At 44.7% G+C, this 25,068-nt stretch overlaps 3 protein-coding genes across 8 annotated transcripts; all 3 read left to right on the plus strand.

The window, feature by feature from the left end:
- The first annotated feature begins 1,387 nt into the window (after positions 1–1,387).
- cmklr2 (chemerin chemokine-like receptor 2) lies at positions 1,388–4,757 on the plus strand. 2 transcript variants are annotated; one of them, XM_062533880.1, is made up of 3 exons: positions 1,388–1,582; positions 2,341–2,374; positions 2,540–4,757. In XM_062533880.1, exon 3 carries the CDS (start codon positions 2,563–2,565, stop codon positions 3,634–3,636), a length of 1,074 nt encoding a protein of 357 aa, XP_062389864.1. In that variant the 5' UTR covers positions 1,388–1,582; positions 2,341–2,374; positions 2,540–2,562; the 3' UTR covers positions 3,637–4,757. The 2 variants fall into 2 exon arrangements, with proteins under 2 accessions (XP_062389864.1, XP_062389865.1); XM_062533881.1 differs by having other exon boundaries at positions 2,345–2,374.
- An 855-nt stretch (positions 4,758–5,612) lies between these two features.
- Positions 5,613–12,692, plus strand: LOC134078171 (NADH-ubiquinone oxidoreductase 75 kDa subunit, mitochondrial-like). 3 transcript variants are annotated; one of them, XM_062533885.1, is made up of 19 exons: positions 5,613–5,890; positions 5,989–6,056; positions 6,341–6,441; positions 6,597–6,704; positions 6,831–6,907; positions 7,311–7,392; positions 7,737–7,867; positions 8,029–8,214; positions 8,334–8,468; positions 8,564–8,678; positions 8,835–8,980; positions 9,092–9,220; positions 10,606–10,735; positions 10,859–11,019; positions 11,174–11,328; positions 11,590–11,765; positions 11,856–11,990; positions 12,163–12,235; positions 12,328–12,692. In XM_062533885.1, the coding sequence occupies exons 2-19, from the start codon at positions 5,993–5,995 to the stop codon at positions 12,420–12,422; spliced, it is 2,199 nt and encodes a 732-aa protein (XP_062389869.1). In that variant the 5' UTR covers positions 5,613–5,890; positions 5,989–5,992; the 3' UTR covers positions 12,423–12,692. The 3 variants fall into 3 exon arrangements, with proteins under 3 accessions (XP_062389869.1, XP_062389870.1, XP_062389871.1); XM_062533886.1 differs by lacking the exon at positions 6,341–6,441; XM_062533887.1 differs by lacking the exons at positions 5,613–5,890; positions 6,341–6,441; positions 6,831–6,907 and having other exon boundaries at positions 6,031–6,056.
- A 536-nt stretch (positions 12,693–13,228) lies between these two features.
- ino80da (INO80 complex subunit Da) lies at positions 13,229–24,339 on the plus strand. Of its 3 annotated transcripts, none has more exons than XM_062533882.1 (10): positions 13,229–13,539; positions 15,461–15,707; positions 15,836–16,680; positions 17,812–17,917; positions 18,244–18,468; positions 18,608–18,720; positions 18,978–19,111; positions 19,404–19,696; positions 19,896–20,056; positions 20,382–24,339. In XM_062533882.1, the coding sequence occupies exons 2-10, from the start codon at positions 15,490–15,492 to the stop codon at positions 21,392–21,394; spliced, it is 3,108 nt and encodes a 1,035-aa protein (XP_062389866.1). In that variant the 5' UTR covers positions 13,229–13,539; positions 15,461–15,489; the 3' UTR covers positions 21,395–24,339. The 3 variants fall into 3 exon arrangements, with proteins under 3 accessions (XP_062389866.1, XP_062389867.1, XP_062389868.1); XM_062533883.1 differs by having other exon boundaries at positions 13,229–13,484; XM_062533884.1 differs by having other exon boundaries at positions 13,230–13,539; positions 19,899–20,056.
- The last annotated feature ends 729 nt before the right edge of the window (positions 24,340–25,068 follow it).

A 25,068-nucleotide genomic window follows, 5' to 3' on the forward strand; every position in this document is an offset into this window, starting at 1 on the left:
GGTGCTTTGTAAACACATAGGCTTCCCAGACCTCTGTTTCTTAACAAACTTCTTATAACATCCTCCAAAAAGTTTCCACAAACACAACATTTGCAGGGTACATTTTGCTCTGCAAGAGAGGCACACACAGGGGAAAAGGACTGCATATTAATAAGGCCTGAGGAATTCACTTGTCAGCCTATCATCACACTGGAAGATATTACAAACCACTATTGCGAAATACATAATTGGCTGCAGGCTATTGTTTTAGGAAATGGAGTGACAAGACCCATGACACAACAGCTTGGTGGTAAGACTCGGCTGGCTTTGATCATGGCCACTGGCTCCTGACAACCCAACCCAGAGCGGAGCAGATTCACTCCATAAGATAGGCAGTGCCAGGGACAAAGCAGATTCACTCCATCAGATAGGCAGTGCCGATTCTTCATTCCTACAGCGATCGTGTTGGTGAATGCCAGCCAGCTTATCTGCTGCAGAGCATATGTCTAAGCTGTCTGAATGTCTAGGAAGTGGTGTTGATCTGAAGGAAAAAATAATTGACGGAATACATGTTTTTCCCATTTTTCCTGTTCCCTTCGGATTATTTGCAGTGGGTGGAAAAATTAACAACAGCTTGTTTTAATGTCCATGGCAGTAGGCCTAATGCAGCAAATTGAAGCCATTTCCTGCATGCTTGACTGACAGTAATATCAATTTTCTAGTTTAGGCCTACCCTAGGTCTATGAAGGCTATGCCACATATTGTGAACGTCCCTTAGCTCATCATTAGCCTATTATTTCAAAGGGATGAATCTCTTTTCAGAAGTACAGTATATCAGCTGCACATAAGTTAACAGCTTTGACACAACAGCTGTATTTTCATTTAGTCTAGGCTACTCAATAGGTTTAAAAATCTGTTTTTGGAATGTCAATGGACCTTGGACAGAATTGAGTTGGCTAAAATAACTACTATTTCCATTTACAAAATCGCCATAAATGTTCAGCCTCCGATTTTGTGTTTAATAGCTGACTAAATATAGCCAATGCTAGAGACTAATGGTTTCAGAAAGTTTGAGGTAGGCTATGTTTCAATCCACATCATTGTCGATTGATGAGGTTGTAAGTGTAGCAGAATCCAGGACGATCATTGGTCAGTGTGTTTTGGAAGGGTCTGAAAGATTTCGAATGACCAAAATGTAATTATCTTCCTAGAAGGCCTATCATTTCGTTGCCAATTAATTCGTCTTTACTAAAGACAACCTGTTGTCGGTCACCGCTCCTGTTACCGCTTAGTCTACATCGACTGCATTGTCTTCGCTGCAAAAAACTTGAACACGCCCTAGACCTCCAGTCTATCGGATTACACAGTATAAATCGCGTCAACCGAGAGGAACAGGGGAGAGCAAACATCAACCTCAGGCGACAACACAGAGCGTGATCGACATCTATTTAATGGGCAACATTCATTTGGAATAAGTTCACATCGAAACTAAGATTTAAAAGACGATTATCAACCAGGCTACTTGCTCTTTGGACATTCTGCTGGCAAGACGAGTTCAATTCCCTTGCAAATGCCGATACAGACCAATGATAAAGACTGAAAGGTAGGCTAGAATTCTGTGCAGAATAAGTTCCTCTGTAAGATTTAAGTCTCAGATGCTCGTTCATACTCATATGATGGTGTGGTAGTAGTCCATAGTCTGCTTTAATGATTTGTTGGATTTGTTGTTCTTTGTAGTAGGCTATAAACGCCAAAATCCTTTATCGCTGAAAAATAAACACGTTTTGCAGTTGATTTAGGCCATCAACTTTAGGCACAGACCAAATGTAGACTATATAATACTATTCCAAATATTGCCATGCGAGGGCGAACATCGTATAAACATCAGATAATGCTGCATAACGGTATTTATAGCCTACTGTCCAATACTGTGTTCACAAACTTCACATGTAGCCTAGATCTAACATTTTGAATCTGAATGATTGGTATAGGTTGTCTTAATCCAGATCAGAATCAGCCTTGTCTCTCGGTACTTTTGGAAAGTTGGGAAATGCATTTTTATGCTGGCTGAAGTGATGTTTGAGTAGGGTCAAGCGGCTTTGAGTGACGTAAGATGTTATAACATCTGTTAAGGGTAAAAGGGAGCCCCCCAGAAGATATGCAAGACAGGATATAGAAAGTTGATTTAAAGGCTGTTTCAGTGACCGTGTGCCCCATGCATAAACTGCAGAAAACATCCTGATCAAGCAGTCATTCTCCTCTAAATTTAGAGGGAAAAGGCAGCCTAGTCTAAAAAGCCCCTGAAGTTAGGACAAGGTTCACACCAAAATGAAATTATATTGACTTGCTGTTTTTCGACAGGAAGAAGTCAAGGGAAAGCCTACAAGTAATACAGGTGAAACATAATTTATCTTTCTTTCTTCATAAAACATGTTTTTTTCCACAGCAATGTGATTAATTTCAATCAAATCACTGCAATATGCATTTTCAATATCCTATACAATTGACAGTTAAATACAGTTTTGTGTGTGAACTCATGTCTCTAATATTTGTTTCACAGAGAGTGACAATCATTGTGCAATAATGGATCAAGAATATGAAAAGGACTATGAAAACTACACATATGACTATTTAGAGTATGGCGACATGGATGACTCCAAAGGAAGTTATACACAGAAAGAAACTCTGCATATAATTTCAGTGGTTATTTATAGTATTTCTTTTGTCCTGGGTCTCACTGGGAATGGAATTGTGATATGGGTCACAGGGGTCAAAACCAAGCGGACTGTGAATAGCCTATGGCTCCTGAACCTGGCTGTGGCCGACTTTGTCTTTGTGCTCTTCTTGCCTTTCTCCATCGACTACGTGCTCCGAGATTTCCACTGGCACTTTGGACTGGTCATGTGCAAGCTGAACTCCTTTGTGTCGATGATAAACATGTACGCCAGCGTGTTCTTCCTGATGATCCTCAGCATTGACCGCTACATCTCGCTGGTGCACCTGAGCTGGTCCCAGAACCACCGCACGGTGAGCCGAGCCATGTGGCTCTGTCTGGGGGTGTGGCTGGTGTCGGCCGCCCTCAGCTGTCCAGCGCTCATATTCCGCGACACTATGGAGTATCACGGCCGAGTGGTGTGCTTCAACAACTTCCACGCGCACAACGGGCGTTTGGCGGCCATGACACACATCACACTGGTGGTCTTGCGCACCACGCTGGGCTTTGTACTTCCTTTCAGTGCCATCTGTGTCAGTGGCATCCTGCTCACCGTCAAAGTCCGCCAGTCCACCACTGTCCACGTCTCACGTTTCTCCAAGACCGTGTCCGTGGTCATCCTGGCCTTCTTCTTGTGCTGGATGCCCTTCCACGCGTTCAGTCTCATGGAGCTGACCATGCACTCCTCTCTGCTGCTGCACACAGTGCTAAAGACTGGCTTCCCGTTGGCCACCAGCCTAGCGTTCTTTAACAGCTGTGTCAACCCTGTGTTGTATGTGCTTGTCAGCAAGAAGGTCAGAGACTTGTTGAAACGCTCCTGTCTCGACATCACTAAGAACTCACTGCGAGAGCTCAGCCAGTCAATCTCAGCCACGAAATCGGCTTCCCTGCCAGCCATTAGCTACTCTCCACCCGAGGAGCCCATTGCATCGTCTGTTGTATGATCTGAAGGCCTTTCCACAAAGACGCAGTGTGGAGACTTACAGCAGGCGGTTACAGCCGTTACATGTTTGGGAGACTTTCCTGTTCCACATAGACATTAGCTTGTTTCTATGGGTTTTACTCATGTTTACTTTCTGTGGGATAGTGTGCGTGCCTGTATTTACACTGCACAGAGTGCCAAGTTCTGATGACAACAAAATGCTCGAGGTGGAAAACCAGAGTAAGTAAGAAACCAGCCTTGCCTAAGCTACATCTTGGACACAGGAAAGACACAGGAATTGATTTGAGTGAATACTTATCACCCCCAAATTGACAACATAGTCAAACATCAACAACACTGACTAAACAGTTAGAGTGTGCACACTGTATGCAATGTCACAGTGAAATATCACTATGTTAAAGTGAATTGTTGTTGTTTTGATTTTGATTTGATTTTGTCCCAAAAAAAGTATCAATGATACTGGTGTAATGATTTGCCCAATGATAGTGTTTTGTTGTGTTTAACCAATTTGTAAGTGTAATTATTACTTAATATATCCTAATATACAGTATATTTTACTCTTATGTTGAATTCAATGAACTGAATGTATGTTTTCACAATTTATACAGTATGCCTTATCACTACTGCACCAGATGCTTGTAAATAACAGCAACTTCCCCAAATTGCAGAAAAATTACATCATTGACTATTTGTCCATGTTCTGATAACATAATCTGTGATTTGGATGAAATCCTGCATTTGAGTTACTGCAGCCTATCCACTGGGCCTTTTCATACCCTACTCCACCATCTTCTGGTTGACTTGCAGAAGTATCCTAACCTGCCTGAAACATTTGTTTGCTTGCATCTGGTTCAATAGTCCTTCCAATTTAAATGACTGGTTGATGACTCCAGTGAGCTGCAATATTAGACCATTGTTTCTTTATCTCACAACAGTTATTTGACTGCAGTCTTTAAGATTATGTGAATGCAAATTCTCAGGATGGTTTAATCAAAGTTTTATTTGAATGAAAATGGTTACTTGAAGAATGTCAGTCTATTTCTTTGAAGGCCTGTACTCACGCTAATAAATTCCTGTACATGATGTCTTTCTCTAATTTCTATAACATAAAAATAAAGTCTATAACGCATCAGTTGTGTTTAAATACCTCTGTGTTTAGCCTAATCTACCATACAAGAGACAAATCACTTGAAGTTTTGTCTTTTCTCCTAAACACTAACTCCACACGGATGTGTTCTGAAAACAATGTAGTGTTATGTTGAATGGAGGGGCAGTTATTTCCTGTTATTTTTCAACAGCCGATAAACAGATGTTGGAACGAGAAGTTAGAATCAGATGTTCCACATGCAAGGCCATGAATACTATGCAGCCAACACTTAATGCATCAATTACAGCATATTTGTTGAGCGGGTAAATTATGCCTAGGGCTTTCTTGGTTTCATAATAAAAGATTGATTGACATGGTTTAGGATTAACAAGATGAATAAAAATCAACCTTTATTTAAATGATGTGAGGTTAGCCTATAAAGATGGATTAAATGCCAAATTATTGGTTAATTAAACACCTGTCAAATTAATATTTATTTACCTATTTACATACTTTTGTAATGCAATATTGTATACCTCCAATATTTTATTAGCCTAGATGTGAAACCTTTATTTGATGTGTAGATATAGGCTACAATCAACTGAACTGATTCAAAATGGTCCCCATAATGTATAGGCCTATCTGGAATAGTTGTCACTAGAGCATCTTTGCGAAATATTTAAGGTTTATGAGTCTGAATACAAATATTTGAGTGATTATAACAATATGCTTTAATGAATGTCCCCTCCAACTTAATTCATCTTAAGGCCATTCACGTCATTGCTCTTGTCCCGCTGTCCAGTTGTAGCGTTATCAGGAACTTTCCTTGTGTTCATCACTTCAGCTGATAGCCTACGTCATACATCCGCTGAGTCCTGGATATCGGTACATCCATAAATCAGAGGGTTGCTGTCAAAAATAACAACTGAAGTTTATTTCATTCTTATGCAATGGGGCGTATAACGTCTTTTGGGTAGCACAGTGCGGCGCAGATAATCCTCTTAATTCACCGCTAAGACTGGAAACGAATCGTCGGTGCCAAGTGCTGTTTCACCAAACTGCGACACCGAGTGCACGCCAATATATTGTGGAAATACAAGTGGGCATTCCTACGCAGTCTTCGGAGCAGAAACCACAACTCTCTTTTGATTTAAGAGACGACCACGAGGTATTGGAGCACGAATAGGCAATTAATATCGACAAAAAAACCTTTATACGTAAATATAGCGACGATGTTTTCATTGACTGTTCTGATATTTTTTCCAGCGTCATGCTACGTTTGCCCATCGTGAAGCGCGCGCTGTCTGGTGTGGCACAGGCCAGTGCCAACAATGGTAAGTAGGCCAGATACCATAATTTTTTTGCAGATGAGGGGGTCAGCTCTGAACTGGGATATTGCTGTGCTTCTGTAGATCTGGTGAAACTAGATCTCTGTAGATTTTGACAAACTAAAAGTGTTCTTGTGCCCATATGTGTCCTCACTGAAGGATTAGCTACAGGATTAGCTGTCATGTCCTAAATGGGAATAAGTGACAGTATGCCCAAAAACGTTTAGAAATGACGAATGGTATGGTAATGACATTACATGTGTTATTGAAGGTTAATTTGGCCCTTTCAGTTCGCACAGCTGCTACAGCCACTGCCACTGCCAGTAACCTCATTGAGGTTTTCATTGATGGAAAACCTGTTATGGTTGAACCTGGAACAACAGTACTGCAGGTAACGGAGAGGCACAGTTCATTGTATACTTTGATTAGGCTATGTAGCCTGTGTGCATAGTGCAACCAGAAGCTTAAGGGTCATATAAGGTTTATAAGTAATACAACAACAAAAAAAAAGTTTATGCGAGCTTGTCAAACTTTGATGTTTATCAGGCATGCGAGAAAGTTGGGATGCAGATACCTCGTTTCTGCTATCATGAGCGTCTGTCTGTTGCTGGGAACTGTCGAATGTGCCTGGTGGAAATTGAGAATTCCCCCAAAGTATGTATTACCACGCATATTATGTACATTACAGTTCATTTTCACTCACCACAAACATATGTGTCTTTGTTCTGTCGCCTACCCATTTAGTAGATTGAAGCTTAAGTGCAACTGACTGTGTTACAGCCCGTAGCTGCATGCGCCATGCCTGTCATGAAGGGTTGGAATGTTCTGACCGACTCAGAGAAAACAAGGAAAGCTAGGTAGGCCTGTAGTTCTGTATGAACTCAAGTGGTCCAACTAATTCAGTGAGACCCAGGGTCACATGTTGTTTAAAAGTAAACACTCATAATGCAAACAGTGTGATAACACCATTAACTATGCATGCACTTTTCATATTAACACCCACCCAGCTTTCAAATCAACACCCATGACCCTCATTTCCTAGTACTTTGCATTATGCTTGTGTATTTTAATGTATTTAATTCAGCGTATCAAAAGGCCTGACTGTGATTATAACTTGTTCAGAGAGTAACATCTTTATAACGGTCATTATAATGTAGTTATAGTACATATTTGACAAGAAAACTATACACTGTTAACCCTCTATTGATGATATAATGTATGATGTGAATTTCCTGTACATCATATTATTTTGGTCAACAGAGAAGGTGTGATGGAATTTCTGTTAGCCAACCACCCTCTGGACTGCCCCATCTGTGATCAAGGTGGAGAGTGTGATCTGCAGGTAAACAGAGGCATTGCACCCTTAATTACCCTATGGTCTTCTCTAAGCCTCACCTCTGCCGGGCCCTGTTACGGTGATGAACTTAACAGCTAAACAAATGCACCTCGTATTTAACCATCCACATGTCCCCTAAGCACGCGCTTTATGGTTGTGATTAGCAGACTCCATCTTGAACAGATTGGCTAGATTTACTCTGAACACATCGTTTGTGTTTGTGATAACTACGGTAAGCCTGAGGTGTAAAGTGGGTGCCAGGGCTTGAGGGGTGTGTGAAGTACCTACTGGTCTGTATTAGATTATCATGATGCTATGCAACATGTTTCATATTTTTGTGGTCACTGCAGGATCAATCCATGATGTTTGGTAGTGACAGAAGCCGCTTCACAGAGGGAAAGCGAGCTGTCGAGGACAAGAACATCGGCCCACTTATCAAGACCATCATGACACGTTGTATTCAATGCACCAGATGTGTGAGGTACAAAAGGGCACTGATTTTATTCAGATACCCGTGACTGCATATACATTAAGACTTTCATTATATTTTTTATTTTCAATGTAAAAATAAATGACCTAGCAGAGGTTGCTGGAGATTGAGGAATGGACTCTAGCAGATCAAACTTAACCATTGCCTTTCAGGTTTGCTAGTGAAATAGCAGGTGTAGAAGACCTGGGCACTACAGGAAGAGGCAATGCAATGGAAATTGGAACTTATGTGGAGAAAATGTTCATGTCTGAGCTCTCTGGCAATGTCATTGACATTTGCCCAGTAGGAGCACTGACCTCCAAACCATATGCCTTCACATCTCGCCCTTGGGAAACAAGGTATCTGTGAATGTCATTATGTTATTATTTCACAAGCTGCCATATGGTAAATAGTTTTAATGCTATTTATAGGGGATGTGCGTTGGGCCCAATTAAGGTTGTACTCTCTCTATCCACAGGAAAACAGAATCCATTGACGTATTAGATGCGGTTGGCAGTAACATTGTTCTGAGCACAAGGGGAGGAGAGATCATGAGAGTCTTACCTCGACTTCACGAGGACATCAATGAGGAGTGGATCTCTGATAAGACCAGGCAAGAAAGACATCTGTTACGACACCAGTGGTGGAGAACTAATTCCTTTGTGCTTTTGGCCAAGAGTTATAGAATGTTTGAAAATCTTACTCAAGGTTTGCGTACGATGGCCTGAAAAGGCAGAGGCTCACTCAGCCCATGGTGAAGGATGCGTCTGGACAGCTTGTGACCTCATCATGGGAGGATGCTTTGACCAAAGTGGCAGGAACTGTATGTACCCACATGTTTGCCTTGCTTTTTATGACAATTTCATCTAGAAGCATAGAATAATAAATGTAGCTTTTTTGGGAGATTTTTATTTGAGTTGAATGTGAAGCTTTTGAAATAAAGATTTTAAATAATTTTAACCGTTTTTGAATACTGTAGCTACAAGGATGTAATGGCAATTCAGTTGCTGGTGTTGCTGGCGGCATGGTGGATGCTGAGGCCCTGATCAGTCTCAAGGACCTCCTCAATCGTCTCAACAGTGAGAATCTGTGCACTGAGGAAATCTTCCCCATGGCTGGGGCGGGGTGAGATGAGCCACAAAGCGAGACAATTTAAAGGGAGAGGGTAGGATTAAATCTGGACTGAGAAGGAGTTTGTGCTGTTAACATTGCTATTCTGTCATTTCCATCTTACAGCACAGACCTGCGGTCAAACTACTTGTTGAACACCAGCATCAGTGGGATTGAAGAGGCGGATCTAGTGCTTCTGGTCGGCACCAACCCACGATATGAAGCGCCACTTTTCAACGCTCGCATCAGAAAGGGGTGAAATAAAATAGAATATAGTTGGTGAATTACAAATGTCTTGATTTTCAGAATATTCACTGATACAATGTCCCAATTTCTCCTGTCTGAGGGACCTTCCTAAGTTACTAAGAATATCTAAATGTGTTGTGGTGGTTTTGGTATTTCATAAACCCATGTTCAGAGTGAGAGAAGGATCCACTTCTCTAAGGTAATTGCTGATAACAGTGAAAACTCTGTCCCAGCAGCTTAAGACAGGCATCTCTCCTAGATGCAAATAATTTGCAGGCTTCTTCAAAAACAAACTAACTTGTATAAGGGTGACCATTGATAACATAGGTAATAAGTTTGAAACAGCCACCCAAAACTGTGATTTTTTTAACACTATTATGCAATCTGAGCTCAGCAATTGTCACTCAGACCAGCTCATGATTTACCCTACAGTGAGACCCAGGGTAGTTGTCTTGGTCCTCTGCTTTTTCCCCCGATATGCTTCCATAGGAAACATCATGTCAGCATAGTGTAAACTTCCACAGCTATACAGACAATACCCAATTATCTATTTCTGTGGAGCCAACAAACGCAGATAGCCTTTGCTCCCTTATCACAAGCCTAGCCTCCATGAATCAGTGGATGAGCAACAATTTTTAAAGCTAAATGACGATAAAAAACAGAGGTACTTTTGGTTGGACCAAAATCAAAGCGAGACACCATTCTTCGTAATTGGGAACGTGGCACATCAGCACTTCAAGCGACATAAAGTAAAGTTTCCCAGACAGCTTATCTCCGCCTGAGAAATATTTCCAAAGTGCAGCCTCTTTCAACTCAATATGATGCAGACAAATTAATCCATGCCTTTATCACAAGTAGGTTAGACTACTGCAATGCACGTTTTACCTGTCTCCTAAAAAAGCATAAAGAGAAATGGGAACTCATATAGAACTCTGACTTTTAACTAAGACCAAGAAGAGAGAGTGCATAACCCGTGCGTTCGTTTATTTTCCTATAAAATTGATTTTAAGGTTCTATTGATTACTTACAAATCTTCAGATATCTCTGACATTTGAATATCTTATCAACCACAAAGGGACCTTAGATCTTCCAGTACTAATCTTTTAATTGTGGCCAAACCAAAGCAGAGAAGCTGCTTTTATCCATTATGCACCGAAGTTATGGAACACTATTTTACATTCTTCTGCTGCTGTTACAGGGTCTCATTTTTTACTTAATTCTAAATCTCTTAATTCAGTTTTATTTATTGTTTGTTTGTCTCCGTGTATTATTACTATTCTCTATTGTGTTAAATGCTCCAAATGTAAAGCACTTTGAGCTGCATTCTGTTCATGAAAGGTGCTGTACAAATAAAGCTTATTATTAATAATATTATTATCATATCAACCCTACAGTTGGCTTCACAATGAACTTCAGGTTGCGCTGGTGGGGCGAGAAGTGGACCTGAGCTACACGTACAAGCATCTTGGAGAATCCACCAAAGTGCTGCAAGATATAGCCTCTGGGAAACACCCTTTCAGTAAGGTATACATGGATTATTTCCTCCTTATTGTGAAATGTTTGATGGCTATACTACTGCCCAAGAACCACACTGGTGTCCTTGGTTTTCCTTACACTGTATTTGGTACATTCTCACTTTCCTTCCAGGTTCTTGCCCAAGCAAAGCGCCCAGTCGTGGTGGTTGGCAGTGCTGCTCTACAGAGAGAGGATGGTGCGGCTCTACACGCAGCTGTGTCCACTATTGCTCTGAATGCCCGTGTTAGCAGTGGTGTTGAGGAGAACTGGAAAGTGTTGAATGTACTTCACAGGTAAGTGTTTGAACCATTTAAACAAATACTGGACAATACAGTATTCCAGGGCAAGCATGCTTAATCTTAAAACAATAAAACCCCCAAGGAAGGATTACCGTACAAGAATTATCAAAACTGTGTCAAGGTTTGTCTTTTTTGTTTGACTGAACAGAGTGGCTAGTCAAGTGGCTGCATTGGATCTGGGTTATAAACCAGGAGTAGAGGCTATCAGGCAGAATCCACCAAAGGTTTTATTTCTTCTGGGAGCTGATGCTGGTTGTATAACAAGACAGGACTTACCAAAGGACTGTTTTATCATCTATCAGGGTAAGTATATAGACCATTCAGATCCATACTCAGTGTTACAGCAGATGTCTGTTTATCAGACTGTGTTCTAACAAAAACTACCGCTTACAGCAGTCCAAAGAAATAACAGATAAGAACAGCATGAGTTGCTTTATGAACTAACTGAATTGCATTTCCATAACTAACCAAATACTTAATCAATAATGGAAGTGAGCAAGTTAAATTCCTCATGCTAAGATATATTGTGGAATTGTAAGAGAACTTTTTGTTAATCTAAAATAGGGCATCATGGCGATGTTGGCGCAATTATGGCAGATGTGATTCTACCTGGGGCGGCATACACTGAAAAGTGTGGCACCTATGTCAACACTGAAGGTAGAGCACAGCAGACTCATGTGGCGGTTACAGCTCCTGGCATGGCAAGGGAGGACTGGAGAGTTATTCGGGCCATCTCAGAGGTGAGACATTCCACCTGATGAAAGAAGAATGTCTATTATATTTTCATGATTAACTTCAATGCTTTTTATTTTCCTACCTGTCACAAATAGCTGGCGGGTGCGACCCTGCCGTATGATACATTAGATGAGGTGCGCGACAGGCTCGCTGAAGTGGCACCAAACCTGGTTCGATATGATGATGTGCAAGAGGCAAACTATTTCAAACAAGCCAATGAACTTTCAAAGGTACTATTTACCATTATCCATACATGTCATGTTTCATCAAATACATTCAGCAGTAAACATGGAATGAGACAAAGACAAACATACAAACGTTTTGGCAGTATTACTGCTCATTACAGTTTATGGTAATGTCCATGCATTTAAACTCTTTTTTCCCCCTTTCACTGTCTGCCAGACCATAAATCAAACCCTGCTCTCAGATCCCTTGATTCCTCCACTGCTCACAGTGAAGGATTTTTACATGACAGGTTTGTTTGTGTTTTGTTTACTCTGGTTTCCGTTCTTTTGGTTTTTTTTGTCAGTGAATGACAATGCCCTGACATCTGTTTGTCATCCTCAGACTCCATCAGCAGAGCTTCTCAAACAATGGCCAAATGTGTGAAGGCAGTGGCAGAGGGAGCAGAAGCAGTGGACGAACCCAATGTTATATGCTAACGTGTTCTCTGCATTTTATTTAATCTCTCAGTACAGGAGAATGTCTTATGCTCACAACGCACAATACAGAGTTAAATAGAAATGTTATGCTGTAGCCAACAAATCAAGTCAAGTCAACAACCTGCAAATTACTCCAGATGCATTTCCTAAACTGATCATGTATGGTCCATTTGTTTTGGGTGCAAAAATGTAAAAAGTGAACTCAATATCTATGAAATAGTTTTGTCTATTTTAAATGTAATAATAAATTATAGGGTACTATACAAATCTCTAAGTTTTGTTTGTGAATGTAAGAGGAAATATTATTTGATTAGATTGTATTGAGATATAGCACAAAAGTACCAGCATGTAGGGGCATTTTAAACAGAGACTTGCTTAAATCATTTTAAAGTTGCTCTATTAATGAAAGTATTTGTGATATTTTGTGTCTATTTTTTTCCCTTCAAATCTCATTGCAGTCGTCATATATTTCCACACTGAAGGACTGTCAGTGCAAATTGAAAATAGCCCTGTCGTGTGCAAAATATCCCATGTCGTAGGCCCCTACCTACTGTTTGATGACCGTGGGGAAACTAGAATCAACAGTTGCTCGGAGGAAAGACCAGATTTATGTAATGAGCGTTGGTGGTGGTACAATTAAGCTTCATCCCCTCTGTCAGGGAACACAATGGTGCTCAGCAACTCCATATTACACAACCCCACACTACAATAACAAATACTATACATGACTATGATTAGTTTCACTACTAGGCTACTAAGAATTCACATCTCATGTCGGTCTCACTGTAATAGAGACTTGAATTTCCAATATGGTAGATAAAGTTGTTGTTCAGCAGTAGGCTGTTGTCATGTCCCCGCAGTGCCGATAGTGGTGCTGTGAGGAGACTCCACCGTGGACTGAACTAATACCACAGCAGCTTTTAACGGCTAAAGTGTGCTGTGGGTAAACATCGTTTAAATGTAGTAATTTTATCTCAAATTATTCACGTATAGGAAACGGATCAATTACCAAAACATACCGAGTATCGACCCCAATCTGGTAGCCATAGCCGACTGTGTTAGGTAAGTCTACAGGCAAATCGAAGCGAATACCCTACTCAGCCTATACCAACGAAAGGTAAGCTTCCCCTTTTGCAGCCATGGGCTTAATTTCTGCGGTATCCCAGCTTTGAGCTAGGAGGACAGTGAGTTACTACTCGAGGCCCCAGTCTCGCGTATGTTTAGGCCCTGGCTTCAGACGTGCGCTGACATTTATTAACGTTATACATTATAGAGAAGTACAACTGCTACACACTTATCGATTTCTGTACATGGGAAAACACAGACGGATTATTCTGTGTTTTCGGTATTAATAATTGAGATAAGGTGACGACTTCGCTGGCTAGCTAGCTATATTTAGCAATGTTTTGTTTTGGAGGCCTGTTTTGGTAGGCCCCTTGCGCCTCTTAACTAGCTCGCTAACATTAACGTTACATAGCCTTTGTTTGTATCACTCATCAAATCAATGATGTTTGTTATTACATTAAATGCACCTTTATAAAAATTAAGGTTTATCCTTGCAGTTTGATCAGAAGTGACGTGCAAAGTGCCCTATGTAATGAGCAGATGAAAGTAATGTGTCCGTTTCCTGGGCTAGAGTCTCTTATCGCTAGCAATGTTTTTAGCTTTGATGTGGCTAACGAGTTTGATAGATTAACAGTACTATAACTAGCCAGCTAGGATTATTATAGCTATTTTATTTTCTATTTTAGATTGGTTATGTAATCGCTGGCTATGAGCTTGAGAGATACGTTTGCATCAGTGGAACTGTTACAGTATCTGACAGGTGTTCCGTCATATAAACGTTGCTCTGTATGTTTTTTTCCCACGATTGCTAGCTTGCTAGTGGACTTGTTCGCTAACCAGTTCTGCTGGTTTCAGTAGACTAGCTGCTAAGTTACCCATGTTAGCTTGAGCTACTATTGTTTTGGTTTAAGGCCAGTGCATTTATCCTATTAAAAATATATGGCTCGGGTAACCAAGTCTGTATGTAGGATAAGGAACAACAGTTTAAGTTATCAACTTATTAGGTGTTGTTGGGTTGGTTGTTATAACCTTCTAATGTCAGCTGACTGCTTTGCTTATTTAAAGTAACGTGAACGTTAGGAAATATGACAGCAAGCTTACGTTCTTGTTCAAGGATAAGTTGTAAAACCTGTATTCAATTTTCGTTATGTCGTTTTTTCGCTGGTTTGTTGCAAAAGATGACCTCAAGAAACGTTGTTTGAGTATTTGTCAGTCCTCATGTTAACAATCTATAACGTAAACGTTACATGCCGATGATTCATGCTTGATTTCCCCTCAAACATCAGGGATCTAGTAGCTCAGGTCCTTGCGTTGTGAAAGTCATGTCTGCTGCTCTGCTTATTTGATCTTAGAACGTTTGTTGCCCCCTCTTCAGGTGATAGGCCTGTAACATTGACTGTTGGCTTAATATCGTGTGTGTGTGTGTGTGTGTGTGTGTGTGTGTGTGTGTGTGTGTGTGTGTGTGTGTGTGTGTGTGTGTGTGTGTGTGTGTGTGTGTGTGTGTGTAGGTCTGGGAAAAAATATGAATGCAATTGGTGCTTGCCCCACCTCCTTTTTCGGTTTATCTAGAGTCTCATAAGTTTATTGTGGGACCGCTAGTGGGTAAGAGGTATGTTGAAAATGAAATTTGGGTGTAACAAGTGGGCAAGTGGATTTCAAAAGAACTCTCTTCACTAAAACCAGCCTAATCCACCTCTTCTGCATTGTGCTTCTGCGCTATGATAAAGATGCCCATCGCTTTTGTGATCGGTTCAGGTTGATTAACATTTCAGGAGAGTCTATGATGGATCAGCAAAACATGATTGTATTTGAAATAGCGATCAAACCGTTGATCTCAAATGAACACCCCTGCTTAATGGTGCCGTGTCAACATTTGTGATCGGTCATTGTTAGGGGGAAACATGTTGGAAATGCTGACAGGCTGACTTCTCATGATGTTAATCTTACTGCTTTTCTATGGCCTCCTTCATCAGCTGATGTTCTCAAGGACAAGAGTCACGTGATGTATGAGGGCAAACACATACACTTCTCGGAGGTGGACAATAAGCCATTGTGCTCGTACAGCCCCAAGCTCTGCAAGCAGCGCAGACTCAACGGCTATGCCTTCTGCATCCGGCACGTTCTAGAGGACAAGACCGCTCCCTTCAAGCAATGTGAATATGTGGCTAAGTACAACAGCCAGCGATGCACCAACCCCATCCCCAAATCTGAGGACCGCAGGTAAGAGGCCCCATCCTCCAAACCAATGAGACCAATGTTATTTAGTATACTTTAGCTTGGAGGAGGCTGAGGTCACTGCATTATGTTCTTTCTTGCCTTTCTAAGTTTTTGTTTTGTTCCTTTCACAGATACTGTAACAGCCACCTGCAGGTGCTGGGCTTCATCCCCAAGAAGGAGCGCAAGAAGAAGCATGACGCGCTGGAGGAGATGCGTGGGCGGTCGCACCTGGACTCGGTGGCCCTCAATATCACCGTGCCCTCGCTGGCGCTGAAGGCCTCCAACGGCCTGGACGAGTTGCCGCCCTCGCTGCCGTGTTCGCGCCTGCTGCCCCTGCCCGACGGGGAGCACCTGGACCCGTTCGCCTTCTACGAGGAGGACGCGGAGGCGGAGGAAGGCACGCTGCGCAAGGGCTCCTCGGTCAGGAAGAAGCCGCAGAGTCGGCTGGTGCTCAGCCAGAGACTGCCTCCGCCGCCGCCGCCGCCGCCGCCACCACCGCTGCCACGCGACACCGACCTCCTCAAGCCTCGCTCCGAGCACTTTAGCCCTTCGGCTGCGCGCCCCGGCCCTCACCCTTCCTCCCCCCTGTGCGCCCAGCTTCCCCTCCAGCACAGCGGACTCCTCCGGCTGCCCAAGCACTCTGGCAGCCTGCCCCCTTACTCCCGCCAGGGCTCGCAGCAGGGTTTATTATGCAAGCCAGCACCACCTCACACTGGCCCCCCACTGCCTCCTGGGCTGGCCCCCGGCGGCGCCGCGCCCGGTCCGGGGCAGCCGTCTGGCTCCTCCCTCAGCAGGAAAGGCCTGCTCACTGCCACGCCTTTGCTGTCCGGCACGCTGGACTCGGTGCAGCGCCACCTGGTGGCAATGCGGCCCGCTTCCTTCTCGCCGCCCCCGGCCTGCCTGCAGAGGCTCAAGCACTTGGTGCAGCTGTGCTCCAACAGGCAAGAGGAACACGGGGATCTCTTCCCTCATCTAGGTGCGCTGACCTCCAGCTTTCAACACCATACAATTTCACACACGGCAGAGGCAGGGACCCTAACCACCCTAACTGTAGCACATTTTCCACAGAGGCGTAAACGTAGAGTCACTGACGGAAGTTGCACTTTTAGTACCTTATTGTCATCACTTCCATCTTTGATTTATTAGTAGGGATGTGCTTTATGACAGTGTAGTTGTCGGGGGAGAAAAGAGCAGTAGCAGTTAATAAGGTCTATAAAAGTATAGTCCGGCTCTGATTGACTGTGGAACATTACAAGTGTCTGTCAGTCTGATGTTGCATGGGAGCCAGAAAAAGGAATATAAATAGGTTGGTGGTAGATCCATGGCATTACTTTGGAGGTAGATGGGCCACAAGGTGGTGTAGAATGGTGGTGATATTGTCGTGACTTTGTGTAGTAGTACATCATGTTATGCTTCATGGTGAGCTGAAAAGGAAAGGCTAGATCAGTCCATGTGAAGTCAGGGTGCATACTTGAGTCCAGACTTGACTGACAGGATCGTAAAATATGAGTCTGGGGAATATTGACCACTTTTCCATTGAGTCAGTGGCATGCCACAGAAGCGCCCATTATAGAGCAGCTGAGTACCCACAGCAATGCGTTCCAGTACTCAACACATATTTTGCATCCCTCCTAACCAGATGCATTTGGCCAATGGGTTCATCTGTCCGCACAAGGAATGCGATGATAGACTTTTATTATTTACATCACAAGACTATGATGATTTTTATTAAAGTCATTACCACAATGTCAACATGTCAAAAAGAGCCCATTTTTATGTTCTCAATATGTTGAATTAGCACTCATTGCATTGGAACGCTACCTGATGATTAGCCATGTTCCTTTGGAGTTCAGAGAATGTTCTCAAACAGTCATTTAAAGTCAAATGAACAGAATGCAATTTAGACACTTCCTTTAGGGGTATGATTATCAGACAGGTTTGAATGTTAGACTATATTCTGAGTGTCACAACACCGCACATTGTAAATAAATAATGTTATAATTGTGGGGAATGTCCTATACATGGACATTGCAATGAAACATTGAGATAATGTGGAAATTACATGCCTGATTGCAGAGCAATGAATATATCTACTCTCTGTTTACAGGGTTGGACTGGTCTGAAGACAGTGGGGAGGAGGACTATGAAGACTTTGAAACACTTTCACCTTCCCAATTCTCTGGGAGATCACAGGAAGGATCCATGCAAGACCAGTAAGTTGCAGTGGAGATAGGCAAGTGGATGTTGTTTTCTTGCCAGTAGGATGAGGAAGTTACAGAACACTCATAGATCATTGAAATGTATTAAAGTGGCTGTGACACGGAGTTCAGGGTCGATGCCAAGGTTCAGAAGAAGGTCTGTAGTTTATTAATAGAAATGAGTTAATGGAAAATAATACTCTTTTCATTTCATGTGTAAAGCGGTATGAAGCTGTTTGCTGAAGGGGGAATAGGTCAGGAATGTACAGTCTTGCCTGTGTGTGTGTTGGGGTAAAGTTGATGTGAGGAGAGCCCCTCAGTAACCCTGCGCTGCCCCCTAGCTCTCTGGAGGACACGAGTAGCTCCAGGAGGGTCCGGCTGGCCCGCCTCTGCGCCCTCCTGCAGGACAAGTACAAGCACCTGTGCCGGCAGGAGAGGGCCGCCACACGCCAGAAGAGACACCGATATGCCTTCCGCAAAGCCCTGCTGCACGCCGCCGCCAAGGACCCCGACTGCACGGCGGAGCTCATCCAGGCGCTCTGCAAGATCTCGCGATCCTCCTCAAGGTGAGGCGGCCGGCCGGCCACGGCCCACACCGCTGCTCCGTCCAGTCGGTGTCCAGCTCGCTTTTCTCTCGATATCTTCTCCTGTCTTTCTGTCTGGGGTGCTGTGCGGGGACTTACGTTCTGCTGTGCTTCTCCTCAGTGCAAAGCAGGTGCGACTGGGCGTCCCAGAGACCACTGGGCTCTGCACGGGCAGCACCAAGAGCCAGGCCTGCAGAAACAGAGCCCTGCCCTTCACCCAACACTGCTTCCAACGTATCCTTCCGCCACAGCTCCTGTGCTCCTACCCAGGCACCTGGGTCATAACACACTCTTTGCATATTGAACACAATGTGAATCTCAGCTGGATAACCTGTGATCTAGGAGAGGAAGTGGTGAAGGGAGTGGGAATGTGGATGTTGGTATCTCATGTCAGTCACTGAATGGACCGTCCGGTGGCAGCGCTCCGCCAGATGCGGTCACTGCGATGGGCCCGGTGTCCTCTGTGTTTCCTTTAACGTGCGTTTGTCCAGACATCCTGCTGAACCGCTCCCAGCAGCTCTTCTCCAGCTGCACGGCCAAGTTTGCTGATGGACAGCAGTGCTCCATCCCCGTCTTTGACATCACGCACCAGACCCCGCTGTGCGAGGAACACGCCAAAAAAATGGTGAGTCTCCGCAGAGAAGAAGGCGCCATCTGCAGCCGCTAATGGCCCTTGGACGCATCAGAGACCTCACTCAAGAGACCTGAATCCATGATACTCTTCAGGGCTCCTCTTTGTAGTTCATTTAGTTGTGGAAAGCCGATCTTGCTTAGAGTCGATTCTTCATTCAGTCAGTGACGAAGTCAGTCATGTACATTGTAGGTAATGTAATACAAGACTTGCTGGGCTCTGATATTGTAAGCACTGTATGGTCAAGCAGGTTTTCACCATCTGTGCTGTGTGTGTGTTGTGGCAGGACAACTTCCTGCGTGGGGATGGCAACAGGAGACAGCTGCAGCAGCAGCAGCAGCAACAGCAGCAGCAGCATCTGCACCATCAGCAGCAGCAGCAGCACCACCTCCTCCATCAGCACCAGCACCAACGCAAGCCGCGCAAGAAGACCAAGCCGCCGGCGCTCACCAAGAAACACAAGAAGAAGCGGCGGAGAGGGCCGCGCCGGCCGCAGAAGCCCATCCCGCCCGCGCTGCCCCAGGGCAACCTGGCCATGCCCTCCAGCCTGGCGCTGCCCACCAACGCTGCCAGTGTCAGGTCAGACACCCACGCGCTGTCCTGCACTTTCTTGTTGATGATTATGTTCATGGCTTTATCAGTGGAACGTGGTGCTTTGCCCGTTGGCCTTGTGCGGTGGCCTTGTTCGGTATCCACTGCGGCTGATGGCTTTTCCTCAGGATGTGCTCTTATTGTAGTGTTGTCACTGGAGGAAGTTGACCATATCTGTCCTTGGCAGCAGGAGTCTTTCGACGCCGGAGCTGAGCACGGACGAGCTTCCTGACGACATCACCAATGACATAGCGGACATTCCAAACGACCTCGAACTGAACCAGGAGGATTTCTCGGACGTGTTGCCACGGCTTCCTGACGACCTGCAGGACTTTGACCTGTTTGAAGGTATGCACTCAAATATTTGCCAGTTCATACGAGTTTATAACTCCTCTCCTGAGTGTAATTGTACAGTAGTTACTTTGGTGAACAGCAGAGCTCACGTGTGTGTGTGTGCGCTTGCGTGTGTGCGTGTGTGCGTGTGTGCGTGTGTGCGTGTGTGCGTGTGTGCGTGTGTGTGTGCGTGCGTGCGTGTGTGTGTGTGTGTGTGTGTGTGTGTGTGTGTGTGTGTGTGTGTGTGTGTGTGTGTGTGTGTGTGTGTGTGTGTGTGTGTGTGTGTGTGTGTGTGTGTGTGTGTGTGTGTGTGTGCGTGTGTGCGTGTGCGTGTGTGTAGGTAAAAATGGGGAGTTGCTGCCCACCACTGAGGAGGCGGAGGAGCTGGTGCGGGCGCTGCAGGCCATGGGCTCCTACCCGGACTCGCTGGCGTGCCTCTCCTCCATGGGCGAGCTGGCGCCAGGCGTGCCCTCGGGCAGCATGGGCGACCTGCTCAACGGCCGCCTGCCCGCCGAGAACTTCACCAGCCTCGAGCTGGAGGAGAACCTGCTGCACTCGGCCGACGCCCACTTCCCGCCCTCGCCCTCGCCGCCGCCTGCGCCCGCCTCGCGCCAGGCTCCCGTGCCCGCCGCCCCCTCGGCCCCCAGCCTGACCCCCGCCCCCCAGACGCCCAGCGAGCCCCAGAGGACGTTCCCGCGGCCCGCCGCTCCGCCCCACGCGCTGGCCAAGGCCGAGCCGGCCTGCTCCTCGCCCTCCGCCGGGCCCTTCAGCAGCAGCGAGCACGTGCCCTCCCCCTACAGCGAGCACATGGCCTCGCCCCACGCCGGCCACTTCCAGGCCGACTCGCCGCTGCTCCTGGAGGTGCCGCTGAGCGGGGTGCCCGGCCCGCCGCGGCCGCCCTGGAACCACCTGCCCCTCTCTCTGGCCGACGCCTCGCCGTACGGCAGCCTGATGGGGCCGGAGGGGCACCTGCTGTCCACCTCTCTGTCCACGCCGCCCTCCACCGCGCACCAGGCGGCCCTGCAGCCCACGGCGGCCCTGTCGGCGCTGCCCCAGGGGGGTCTGACGGGGCTGGGCTCGCCCCCCGCGCCGGCCGCCTCCACCACCGCCTCGTCCTCGTCCCCCCCCTCGTCCTCCCCGACGCGGGAGCTCCTGGGCGCGGCGCAGGCCAAGCAGCAGCTACCGCAGTTCAGTGCCGCCTTCGGCCACCAGCTGGCCTCCTCCCACAGCGGCATCCCCAAGGATGTGCAGCCCAGCCACAGCTCCACAGCGCCCCCTACGGGCTTCACCATCGCCAGTGCCACGGCTGCAAGTGCCAACAGCGCCACTCCCCCCTTCCCGCACAGTAACTGAGAAGTGGTGGGAGAGCGAGAGTGACAGAAAGAGCGAATGTGGATTGGTGTGAATGCATGTATGTGTGAGTGAATGAGTGTGTGTGTGTGTGTGTGTGTGTGTGTGTGTGTTGGTGTGTGTGTAGTATGTTTGTCTGGTCGCTGCACATCAGCTAAGCAGTGGACTCCGTTCACTCAGCAACTCAACTCATCTCAGACTCAAGTCAGAGAAATCAAGCAACATTGTTTCTGCTATTTTATTTGGTACATGCCGCAAGAGTGGATCAACGGTGGCCTGTTTGTTAAGTGTTTTAATTCAAATCTTGCCATGACTAAAAGACTGCCTCAGCCCCGCTGCAGAGGCCATTCAATGGGGTGCTCGTGCAGCCTTGGGTCCCTCTCCTCCAGCTCCTCCAGGGGAGTGGGGTCGGGTGGGTGTCCGTGACAGTGTGCTGCTCAGGGGAGCCACAGGCAGGACGCACCCCCTCCAAGGACCCGCAATTCCAGAGGTAGTGACACGGAGGGACAGTGCTACAGAATTCAATGACGAAACAACACCTCAATCAGCAGTCTAGTCTTAGTTGTTCCAGTGGAGCCCTGTCTCAGAGCTGTAATCATATCCTTCCTCATTTACAAGATCAGCATATTCCTTTAATCTGCCCTTTATATATACACACACACACACACACACACACACACACACACACACACACTCTCTCTCTTACACACTTACACGCTTATTCACTCACTCACACACAATCTCGTGGCTCTACTGACCCCTACAGAAACATGCCAGTATGAATGTCAGGGCCTGCTTCAATTGAAACAAAAATATAATCCCATCATGAAGGACGTTTCCTGACCAGCTTGACAGACAGCAGAAAATTGCCAAAATTATTTTAAATGGTTGTTTTTTTAAGCTACTGTGTATATATATATATTTAATCTTTAACCGGTTTATGCAGAAACTCAGAGTTTTATGTGGATCATAGATGCCTCATCAGTGGCCTAGTAAACACATGGAGGTAAACCTGGTTACTCAAAGCAATAAAACACATTGGCGTACTCACCTCACAGTATTGTGATGTATATCCTAACAATCTGCATTTTCTCCCTTTGTGCTCCCTGAATTGCTTTCCAGTTGTGGACCAGCATGTTATGGGGAAATGTTTTCTCATAAAATGTGAAATTAAGGCTGAACTGTTCTTTGTCAGATGTGGTTGTTAAGGTCCACGAGTATTCAAGCCAGAGAGAAAAATGGGTGTCGTATAGAGACAGTGTGACTACCACAAAAATTATTGCAAAATTTTAAATGTATCCAGTTTCACACAGAATCCAACTACTTAGTTGGCATCAGGTATACAGGTATCTTTTCACAGTTAATGCATGCTGGTATGAAGGGTAGTGTAGGAACAGCCGAGGAGCCCCCTAGCCTGTGTGGTGGTGGTGGTGGTGGTGGAAGGGGAGCTGGTGCAGTTTGGATGGAGCAGTGGCAGGTGCTGAAAGGGCTGTTGTATTGGGTCACACAGCAGAATTTCCTGCATCAGGACATCAGTGATGCAGCAGTGTGGTAGAGGGGTGGAGGGCCCTGTCCGACCCCTTACTGCCTTCATGCTCTTAGTTGCCTGGCGCTTTGCACTGGAGAACAAGGAAACTCTTTACAAATGGTCCCGGAATGCTTCTAATTGTATAACAGTAAGTTTGTAGTCATTGGTATAGCTTTAGAAACTGAACGATAATCACATGGGCATATATAGTTAAGTATTCTATATTCATAGGTTAGCAGACTATGGGCTTGGGATGGTGACGTGCCATGAGTGGCAGTGGACTGAAGATGAGGTTTAAAAAGAAAAACAACAAAAAAATGTATCTTTGTTGTCGTTTGCAAGATAACTTAATGGAGCTTGTGTTTTGTGTACTTTTAATGGCTATCAAAATACTTGTGGTTTGTTATCCGATGATGTTTGTGTATGCCCATTTATTTAAGATGATCAATGACTATGATGTATGGCAGTACTTTTGATAGCTATTAAACTCTGGCAAGCAGCCACTTTTGAAAGACTGGATCTTGCATGGGTGCAAAACTACAAGTTTTATTCATTGTGACTTAACTAGGTAGCTTGTGCCCAAAGAGAACGATTGAGACGTGACTTCTAATGCAGCGAGCTCTTAGTGCACTGGTTCTTCACACAACACAACTGACAGAAGTATTCTTCATACTTTGTATCAATACTCATTGCCTGGAGACGCTCAAAACACCGTAACTGACAGGCCAGCTAGGCAGAAATGAAGGTTTTCCCGCTGTAGAAGAGCCCGTTTAGAGCCGCTCACGACGCTGTTTCTCATGCGCTCCATTGACGCAGAGCACAGCCCAAATGAATCCCACGTCAGGCCACACTGCACTCCCTCACATGACCTCTGACCTCTGGAGGTCCAAAGACATGACATGAGCCCACATCCAGAATAGTGACACCTCTGCTTTGTTCATGTCTTGTTTCCCCATGGCTGCCTGTCTCCTACATACCCATGGCCTGGGGTTCACACAGGATGGCATATGACTTTTGCACCAGAGACCTGATACTGCTGTGTTCACAAACGCATGAAAAGTAGATTAATTGCACATTGAGGGGGGAAACTGACCAACCCTCTTAAAAGAAAGTCTTCAGGGCTCTGTAGGCACTCATAACTGCTTGAAATCTGAGAGATGGCTGACAAATTCCTATACTCATTGAATGTACTGTATTACTGTTTTTAAAAATGATAGGAGCTAGTCACCTTTGGTTATTGATCCTTGTTTAATTTGTCTAAGGTATTTTTTGTATACAAAAGTTTACATTTTTATGTATATTTTTCTTGTGTACAAAATTATGTAATATGTGTACAAACATTGTATGTAATATCTGTATATAGTGTGATAAAATCTGATGTTTCTTTTTGATGTACAAATAAATCTTGCTGTGAGGAATATGCTATTAGTTTAGCTATGATGTTTTTTAAACTCAAATTATTATCTAAGAACTGGCACAAACACTAACAAAAATGAATCCAATCAACACAAAACAACAATGTAGCCTATGACAGCTCAACTCCTTGGGCAATCTTCTTACCCACCAGTTTCCTCAGATGAACTCAGAGAAAGGTTGATGCCAGTATTAAGGATGCAGCCATTGCATTTAATGCATTAGACAAGGAAAACATTAAAATATAAGTATAGGATATAATACGATGTAATTTACAGTATGGAAGTACAAAATCATAAGCTTCCACAGATTTTTATTCCTCAACAGACACCAAACTTCAGATGCTTTCACTGATTAAAGGCACACTTTTCAAAGTAGATCAATGCAACAGTAAACAGGCTGCTAAGAAATGAAGTAGGCAGACCATCTCTTACGAATTTCAGTTCTTTTATTTTTCTTAAATCACTTGAAAGCTTAAAAGGATTTCAACACTCTGGAGTTTGAAAGACGAGAGCAAGGATTATATACAGGAGGACTATAAACAGTCAGCCGGGTTACAGAAAATGGAACTCATGATAAGCATCCCATTAACATGAAGTTGAATATCAGATTATATTATCATACAGTAGAACACTGCTATTCTTAGTTACAAAAATACTGGATTTACTTTTCGATTTGTTCAATATAATATAGCCTACCAGTGCTGAAAATGTCCTGATGAGCTGAATCATTTATT

The sequence above is a fragment of the Sardina pilchardus genome, chromosome 4, assembly GCF_963854185.1.
Source record: "Sardina pilchardus chromosome 4, fSarPil1.1, whole genome shotgun sequence".
NCBI classification, from domain to species: domain Eukaryota; kingdom Metazoa; phylum Chordata; class Actinopteri; order Clupeiformes; family Clupeidae; genus Sardina; species Sardina pilchardus.